General features: G+C 28.6%; 1 protein-coding gene across 1 annotated transcript; it reads right to left on the bottom strand.

Moving 5' to 3' along the window:
* Positions 1 to 3,826: 3,826 nt before the first annotated feature.
* BHLH320 (bHLH transcription factor bHLH320) lies at positions 3,827 to 6,230 on the bottom strand. The gene is made up of 3 exons (XM_003520452.5): positions 5,901 to 6,230; positions 4,715 to 5,077; positions 3,827 to 4,392 (listed from the first exon to the last, which is right to left on the bottom strand). The coding sequence occupies exons 1-3, from the start codon at positions 6,180 to 6,182 to the stop codon at positions 4,312 to 4,314; spliced, it is 726 nt and encodes a 241-aa protein (XP_003520500.1). The 5' UTR covers positions 6,183 to 6,230; the 3' UTR covers positions 3,827 to 4,311.
* Between the last annotated feature and the right edge of the window lie 4,201 nt (positions 6,231 to 10,431).

The raw sequence follows: 10,431 nt of genomic DNA, 5'->3' as shown, positions 1-10,431 counted from the left end.
TACTTAGATAATGCTATGATGATCTCGACTTGTGAATAAGAACATATATATATACCCAAGTCATTATATCCTTTTACGTAATCATGCATGTTTATATATTTGAACAAATAATAAGTGGCTGATAAAAAATCAATAAAGTATTCTTGTTTCTCCTCGTCACTTGGAATATTCAAAATATAAATTCATCTTTCAAGTAGGAGTTAAGATATTTAATAATTGCAGGATTACTATCCATCATCATAAAATAATTTTGGTTCTAGAGAACTATATAGGTGCACATGCAAAAGCGTGTCTGAAATGTGGCATCTACGTGTTTGTCTATGTAGCAGAGAGGGTGAGAAGGTGGGAGAGCATGTGTATGAAAAACCTAAACACGATACATTTCTCTAGTTCTTTATTTGTCTATGTGGCATCCCTTTTTTTCTTCATGAATGTGTGGAGTTTGGTATATTGGTATATTCTCTGCTATGCTGCCAACGACATAAGTGTTACATAATGAAGTTTATTGCTAAAAGTCTTAAAAATATTTTAACAATTGTAGCTGATTAAATGGAGCCAATAAGACAATATAATAACCATGCAAACCTGGCTGGTTATTAGTTAATTTCTTGCAGAGAAGCCACAAATTAAATGCATTTACTGCCTCGCCCTTGTTACAAAAGAACGCTTGCAGAAGAAAAAGAAACAAATTATAGCCTTTAATTAGTATCACATGTCATCCACCCCAATATTCTAACCTTTCAGAAGCATTTTCTACATTATTTGAGATGTAGACGATATCGCTGATTACATTAACATGTTTTGGTTGCGACTCTTAATTTTCTCCCTTTCCACATGTTTTATCTTTTATATCAACCGATCTGATTGTGTTTACAAATATAGTGAACCACTTTGAAAATTCATACACACACTTCCATATATATTCAGGTCCTGCATTATTTTAAATTGCGGTTGCGATAAACTAGAAAACAGTTGCATTACTGATAATTGTGAGAAAATGTGGCTGATGTAGCTGTAATTGCGAAAAAATACCTTAAGGTTACGGACCGTAATTTAAAATCACTGCACTGGAAGATCACCTTAATTAGGTTCTGCTATATGTATTTTAAGTGAAAAGTTGGTCAACGATGCAAAAAATGGAGCTGGGATTTTAAGAAAAAAGGGATGGTATTGGTATATATAAAAGCTGAAAGTAACAACACCAATTTTAATTTGAAACTAGTCACAACTTACATTTATGCTCTGTTTGATGGCATTCAAATGAGAAAGAAATGAGAAGAAAACAAGTGCGGGTAACTGGGTAAGAGTATACGAACTTCCATTGCATGGTGAAATTCAATCCAATTACAGTTGCATAAGTTATATATTTTCTATTAAAAATCCATATATTTTTTGTAATAATAATAACGTGTTGCGATTTAAAATCATGTTGTACATAAAAGTTTATAGGATAAAAATGCATTAATCTAAATGGCAAACATTTTGGCCACACCAAATAATTATATGAATATGTCATAAGCAGGCACTTGTAGGCAAACCGATTTGTTTTCTTTGAATTGCACGTGCCGATGCATGCTATACACAAGCCTTCGGCTTCCTTGCCTATGGTTTGCACGGGTTTATTATTTAAGGCTGGGAATTTTAAATTTTAGCGTACATAGCAAAATATGATGATGCATGCAAGACCCAGTAGAGTTGTATTATATCCGTCAGTTATATTAGGTAGTACATGATAATAAATAATAATAGTACTAACTTTCTAGATAAAGCAGTTTTGAAGTTAGTAACAATATATACGTCGTTTAACCAAGATGACTGTATTAAATACAAGTTATTCCCACGTCCGTATGTACATGTCTTTGTCGATCGTCTCTCTTCTTTTTGTACTCATTGACTTCTTTTTTATCAATAATAAATATTAGTTATTAATTATTAATTTTTTCAATCAAAGATTTAAACTCATATCTTCCATCGTTTAAATACTAAAAACCTTTTAGTATATGATCCCTTAACCAAAGGGTTTGGAGATGGTTCCTTTTGTTATCTCATATTACAACTGTGAGACAAAAGTTTACTACGATCGTGTGTAGGGCTAATGAAATTTTGGTTTTGTTTTTTATATTATTTGAGAAAACGTTACTCGTTTTTTTTAATATTATCTTTGTACATAACACATTTTTTCTTTTTCACTTTAGTTTCTATGAGGTTTTTTAAAAAAATTAGCTCATATACACACTAATGGTCATTAAATTTTTTAGTTAACTTGCTAACTCTTATGAGTCCTCTTATTCTCTATGAATCAACTCATATACAAATTTTATTTTTAGTAGATTCGGAATAAACTCAGTGCAAACTCGATAGACTCTCAAGTTTATTAATGAGTCAAGGAGTTAACAAGTTAACAAAATATATCAAAATGTAAGTTATTTTGGATTGTTTTTTGCGCTTTAGAATTTTACCTACCTTCATTTGGTGTGTCGTTCCTGAATTAAAGAACTTTCACCTCTAACAACATCAAATATTCAATAGTAATATTCTACTACTACTATCACCTCTACAAATTACTACGTAGTAGTGTTGCATTACTATGAAGTATGGTAGAATTTATGATTTATTATTTTGTTTTATTATGGTGTTAAAATATTTAGTTGATATATTATTTATAAGTATTTTATTATTATTTTTATATGAAGTAAACTCTTGTGAATTTACGAGTAGAATTTATGGAGTTCCCACACGTTTAATTAGGTAAACTCTCAAGTTTGATAATCTTATAAATACTAAAACAGAATGTAAAAAATAATCATCTAGCTAATGTTGATTAACACAAGTGATCAAGGATTTAGAATTAACTTTTATCCACCTCATGGATGTAACTTTGATTCTCCTTAATAATACTAAAATTCCTCTTGGTGGAAACAACCCTCCGCAAGAAAATTTCCTTGTATCCAAAGACTAATAATTGAGTACGTAGTTACGATTGAGTAAAATTGCTTACGATTTAGGCTTGTGCAGTAGTCTTCTTTGTGAGTTTCTATTGAAAGTACCAACATATCATTGGCACCCTACTAGATAATATTGGAAATATCTATATGTTTTCGCCTTTCCATATACAAAAATAAACAATCCACAACAATTTTGTACATTAATTCTAAGCAAATTTAGTCGCGTTTTGACCTAAAAAATATATGAACAAAACTAAAAATTAGGCTCCTACTCTCCTAAAAAATAATGGCTTTGACACCAAAAAGGCATTCAACATTCCCTCATTTCGATCCTTCATAACGAGTAAAATTAAAACAGCTCTTACCTAAATATTAAATCGCCTTCTGTAGCCTATTATGAATCACCATATCAATTAAAACTACCTTGGACTTTTGAGAACAAGATGACACAAGTGTGATGTAAGCCGCCGATCAATTAGGCTCTTAGGTCTCTAAGAACTTGAGTTTTTATTTTTTTTAAAAGGGCTAACAACTTGAGTTAGTCACTAGTAGGAATAGACCCTCCAAGGTAAATGTTATCACGAAAAGGTTGAGAGACATATTTACCAACAAGGTAATGGGCTCATTTGTATTCTAGTTAAAGGGTTTGCTATTCTAAAGTAATGAATTGCTAAGTTCAGCCCCACCTTTTTAAAAAATTTGCTTAAATACAACTTTGATCTCTCCTATTTTCTTTCATCTATAATTTTGGTCTCTCTATTTTAAAATAAATATATTTGATCCTTCTATTTTAAAAAATTCTCAATTTTATCTATATTTAAATTAATTAAATCATTGTTTGATGACATCTTAAATGAATATGTTAGGTCTAATATTAGATCTTTCAATAAATTTTTAGGGAATAACAAAAAGTATATTAAATGTATTTGCATTTATATGTATTTTATTACACACAATTACATTAAATAAAATCGGCCTAACATCTTATTTTTTAACTTTCATGTACAAAATGACTTCACCTATGATAATTGGTGGTTGTAGAGTGGACGAGAGTTCACATCAAAGAGCGATTGATGTCACTGATGCCCATAGTGCATCTAGACATGGGTGAGCACGACCACTGCCTTTGCTCACAGAGCATGGCAAAGATCAGAAAGGTTGTTGCAGTGCTTGCTGGTGCACCAAAATTAAGGAGCCAGTTGTTAATGTTCCTCAAGTTGTTGCTGAGTATGTCTTTTGTCACGAGTATCATATGAGTCGTGAAGACAATTATGTTTATACAACATTCTTTCTTTAACTCCTAAAATTTAACATCAGAGCACTTAAGATGGTTTGATCAACATAATTAGGGCCAACTTTAGTTTGATTAGAAAATCCTTTGCTTCTCATATATTGACAAAAGCTTCTCAGTTAGAATCTCGGACTCTAATCTCTGAGTTTTTTCCACCTGCAGAAACACCAGTACTGCTTCATTAGTTCTCAAATTCAAATATTATATTTCCTTTTGTTAAATGTCCTTTTTCTGTCTTATTACTTCAATAACATTTCATACACCGTCATTTCTTTTTTATTTTTTCTTGATAAGAATAAAATTAAGGATATAATTAAAAACCTAATAATTAATGTTATCTTAAACTTTTAAAATATAATATATGAATTGAAATGAAAGTTTTTCTTTTAAAAGGTTTTATGTAAGAAATATAGTGAAAAACTGGAGATCAACAATAAACCAACAAGAAAAAAGAAAAAACAAATATCATAAAACATACCTGGAAATGCAAGTTGTAGAAGACCCTTCCTCCAAAGGTTTCAGAGGAAGAAGCATTTAGCAGAAGAAGGCCATTATTTTCTAAACATTGCAAGATCTCGGATAGTGGAGCCTTGTGAGCCTCATAAGAGGAAATGTGAACAACAGCTTCACAATCGTTGAGCCTACTTGTTGAAACAACAAAATCAGAGTTGTGGTGGGAAATTCTCCTTTGAGAATCTTTGTTCACTGCATCTCCTTGCAATTGCCGAGAAATTCTGCACAAAAGATCCTCTTTTTTCTTAGATAGTGCTTCCACTTGCTGTTGTAACTCGGGTATGTATTTTATGACTCGCGAAACTGTAGTCGGAATGCTCATTTTTTTCTGCAACAACAATAATTAACATGGAATGAGATAACTATTTATGGCAATTTAATAGGTGAAGTATCATTTGCTTTTTGTTAGTATGATTTTGTGGCTTTTTATGGTAATTTGTTGTCGTCAGTGTTTATAATATTAACCGGACTCCTAAATGCATAGGAAATGGAAATAGAAACAGGTACTAGAACATATTTTGTATATAAAATTATGTGAAGCTAAGAAAAATGGTCTATATTTCTTTTTGTAGTTAGTATTTTTCTAATTATACACTCCCGGGAGAAATATATATATATATATATATATATATATATATATATATATATATATATATATATATTATTTTTTATGGATGTTTTTGCATTAAATAAAAAAGTAATACTATTTAATATTATCAAGTTATCAATAAGATATTAAAATATTTATTCTAATTTTATTCTCTAACAAATATATTTTTTTATTACATGATTAAAGAACATAAATTATTATGAGTTGTATGAATCAGTTCTAACAAATATTATTATTTTGAAAGACTTAATATTAAATTATTTATTGAAATTAAGAAATAGAATAAGAATATTTTTTGTAAAATTGTTTCCTAATGACTGATCATAATTTTGGAATAGATACAATATTTGTTTTTATGAATTGGATAAACATCTCAGTGGACAATTATATATCATAGAAATCTCGATCATGGAAGCTATGGAAACCCATTAATCTTAATTTCTTGAAATTGGTTCCTACAAAAGATTATGGTTATACCAATTTTAAAATAAATAAATAAAAAGATGAAAGGGAAAAGATATAAAGAAGGGACTTAAAGTACCGTTTGATCAGCCACTGGAAGAAGTGAACGAAGTGAAGAAACCAAGTGATTGACCTTCTTGCGGCGATCACGTTCACTAGCGTTGTGGCTAAGCTTTTTGACCATGGCAGGGTCTTCAGGGGATGGAGAAGTGGACCTTTCAATTTCAAGCTCAATCTGTGTCTGTGGTGAATAAAATTGATAGGGAAATGAGTACTCAGAGGACACATCATAGCTTAATGGATCCTCTTCTAAGAGCCATCCCTTGGTTGAGAACACTGGAGGGGAAAACAAAGCAACCATAATGATGGTGAAGACTTGTTAGGAACAATTAACAAATTAATTAGATAATGCGATCATGATCTCGACTTGTGAATATATATACACGAGTCATCATCCATTACGTAATCATACATGTTTATGTATTTGAATAAATAATAAGTGACTGCTGAAAAATCAATAAAAGATTCTTTTCTTAAATATATATAGCTTCATCTTTCAAGTAAGGGTTTAGGTATTAAATATAATTAACTTCATCTTTCGAGTAAGAGTTTAGGTATTAAGTAAAAAACGAATTACACTAGGGTCACTATCCATCATCATAAAATAATTTTCGCACTTAGATAATTAATGGTTGCACATGCAAACGCGTGCCTGAAATGTGGCATCTATGTGTTTGTTTATGCAGCAGAGAGGGTGAGATGGTGGAAGAGCGTGGATGAAAACCGAAACACGTTACACTTATTTAGTTCCTTATTTGTCTATGTGGCATCCATGTGTTTCCAGTTTCCTCCTCATTTTTTTTTCATTCGGTCATGAATGTGGTATATTCTCTTTGATTCTGCCATCATAAGTGTTACAAAATGAAGTTTATTACAATAAATGTTAACAATATTTTAAGGGGTTGTTTAACTGATTGTACCAATAAAAAAAAAAGGTTTAACTGGTTGAATGGTGCTAATGAATTAGCTTATATATGAAGTAGTGAGAAAAGATAAGGTTTTTGTTTAGACTCCATGACAAACCTTTCCCGTTTTTTATGATATGAAACCGGATCTGATATGATTGTGTTTAGAAATACAGTGAACATGTTTGAAAATTACCAACCACACACACTCGAAGATTCCCTTATTCTCTGCTATGTATTTTAAGTGAATAGTTGTTCAACGATGCAGATGATGGAGCTAGCTAGGGTTTTAAGAAAAAATAGGGATGGTAGATAAAAGAACTACAATTTTGAAACTGATCACAACTTACATTTAGTTAACTATATTAAGACTTCATGATAATTGAAAATGCAAATATTATAGTTTGATAAGTGTGATTAGCGACACACAATTATTTATTGAAATTTATCAAGACTTAAGAAACTATACAAGTCACAATCCTTATTTTGATAAATAAAGACTAAAGAGTAATGCTATTTATTTCTAAAAAAAGTTGCTAAATAATAGTAGTATGACACTCTTTTGTATAAAAAAGCACAGTAATATGCATGTGACACTATTTTATTGAAAATTTTAAGTTAAAAAAATATAAAATTAATTTGGCATTTGATAAAAAAAAATTATGGTGGATGGTTGATACAAATTAAGTTCGGTCGAATTTCTTTCGTAATATTTAAAACTTCTCTTACGAAAAATTAAGTTACTACGAAATCAATAATAAAATATGATGCTTTCTTTTTATTATTTAAAAATTAAAGGAAAAAGAAAGACAGAGATATTTAACAGAAATCATGCATTATGCGTAACTATTTACTTACCTTTTCGTGCATGCTTTTTGTGCAAAACCCTTTTTTACTGCTAAGTAATTTCTTTCAATAAATTTCACAAATGATTTCATAATATTTTATCAATAATAAAGAAAATATATTAGTTAGAGAATGGTGGTAACATTCGTCTTATAATTTTGATGAACTCCAATCCAATTACAGTTATGCATTAGTTATATTTTCTATTAAATATTCATATTTTTCGTAATAGATATCTTGTAACCATGAGGGGGTCTATTTATTTTGTAGGGTTAGCTAAAGACTTTCTGCTCTTTGTATTTTGCTTGGTACCAGCGGTACCTTCTATCAATAAATAATATCCTTTACTTTGGCGATAAGAAAAATATTTTTCGTAATAATTAATAACGAGTTGCGATTAAAAATTATGTTATTTATAAATAAAAAAATTATAGGACAAAAATGCATTAACCTAAATGACAAACATTTTGGCCAGACTGAGTGATTATATAAATGTGTCAAGGCAGATTATCATATGCAGTTAGGGATGCCACGGAACCGGTCGGGTGTGGTACGGGTTTGACCCTCCCTGTTCACAGCAAACTGAGGGGGGCAAAGGCCCCCTTGACTTTTTCAAATTAATTTTTTTATATTAGATCATTTTTAAAAAAATGATATTAGGTAATTAATTATTTTGCTTTGGAAATTTAAGTATGTAAATAATATTATTTAAGTAGTAATAAAATATTCTATTATTTTGTAATATTTATTGTAGAGATAATTGTTTTTTTTTCTAGATAAATTTTTTTGTATTCATTTTTATCTTTTAAATAGTTTTCTTTTTATAATATATTATTATTATTATTATTATTATTATTACTTTAAAATTTATAAATAATTGTCAATTTGTAACCAAATAATTTTATTAATCTTTATCAATGAATCAAACTTTACAAACACTATATATAAGATTGACTACTTAAATTTTGAAAAATATCTAGAAACTTCCATCTTTCGGTCCTAGTGAACATATCTAGACCGCATGCTATGTAAATCTTAGTAAAACAAAGGCTATCAAGTTATCCTAAAGGTTTGTCATCATTTGCTTTTAAAGTTGTAGTCTTTGTTACAGCAATATTTTTATTCTTCAATTTTTTAACTTTTTGAAATTAAATTATTCTTTAATTGCCGTTGGCTACTATTGTCCTCAAAAATAATTTAGTGAGTTACATAATTTAGTCATATTTAATATGTTTTAGAAATATGATTAATAAGAATTTTCATAAGAAAAATATAATTAACATAAATACCAATTTTTAATCTAAATTTAATTTATTAAATTTTTTATGGAATATGAAATTGGTTATTGTCATTTGTAGTTTAAGGTCTATAAAATATGTTTAATATCTTCTATGTAAATATATTCTTTATTATATGTTTTTAAATTTTTTGGCTTGTCTTTTAGTTCTTCTTCTTCATCTCTTATGTTGTGCCATTCCTACATTCCAACTATTTTGATTCCTCCTGAATTTTATTGTTATTGTCACAAGTAGGATTATTTTTTTTTAAATTGTGCAAATATACACGTCTTTCTTAAGAATTGGATTTCCAACATAGAAATATTGAGGGGTGCTTTATTGGTGAATCTGGGGAAGTTGAGATCTTCAACTTAAGATTTATCCCCAAGATTCAGTGTTAAAGATTCTCTAAGAAACTGATATTTAAATGTTCATTTGTTTTTTTAAACACAATAATGAAATCGGTTCCAAAGGAACTGACTTCTTAACTATTTTTTTTTATGTTTTTTGTTATTTGTTTTAAATTTTTCATTTTTTCTCATTGATTTTAAAAAATTATTTTGCATATGTTGTTAGTTAATTTTAAATTAATTTATTTAAAAAAAACACTTGTAATCCATTTTTATCAAATCGTATTTTAAATAAATAATTAATCCTTAAATGAAATATTTAGAATAGGTGGCATAATTTGAGACTAAACGTAGCTAAAAATAAAGAAAACAAAAAGATGAAACCAAGTATATTTAGATTGAAGAAGATGAAAAAAATAATAAAGAAAGCTTAGATAAATAACTTATGGAGGTGATTTTTTGCGTTATTTTATTCATGTTTATGATGTTTTACCGATAGAATATTAGTGTAGTCCCATAAATATAAATTGTGGATTAATTACAAATTTTATTAACAACAAATTAATTTTAACTTTTTATAGAAAGATTATAATATTTTTTAAAAAAAGGAAAATGAAAAGATAATGAAAATTCACTCTAGAAAAATATATTTCAATAATACAATAGTTTTAATTTTTATTTCATTTTATTTTCATTTCAAATTGTAGATTTAGTACTATTTTGCATGATTGAAGAAAAAAAAATCTTAGATAAACATCATAATCTTCTAAAACTAACACAATTAAAGAAGAGAATCTTAAAAAAAATGTAACAAAATTTCAATGATGAATTGCAAGTTAATTATAAAAAAAGTAACAATAACTAGTTTGCTTAATGACTATATAGATTCATCACGCATCATAGCAATGATCACATCAGTCATTCTTGGTTTCCTTAGTTTGTGCAGTAAGACAAGGATTTTATCTAGATAACGCTCAAAAGTTGCATTCAACTCCTCATACTTTTGATACTAAATTATGAATAGATGAAAAATATTTTTTTCACATCATCGTCGCGTTTGAACTCCATATAGTCATATTCGACACAACCATCACCTACGTAAAGTAAAATTCTACAACCTCCATTGGCATAAAAAATCATTTTCCTTAAGGCATCAAGAAGCATGTCCTCTT

This window comes from Glycine max, chromosome 3, assembly GCF_000004515.6.
Source record: "Glycine max cultivar Williams 82 chromosome 3, Glycine_max_v4.0, whole genome shotgun sequence".
Classification (NCBI taxonomy): domain Eukaryota; kingdom Viridiplantae; phylum Streptophyta; class Magnoliopsida; order Fabales; family Fabaceae; genus Glycine; species Glycine max.
This window is presented reverse-complemented; position numbering and strand designations above follow the sequence as displayed.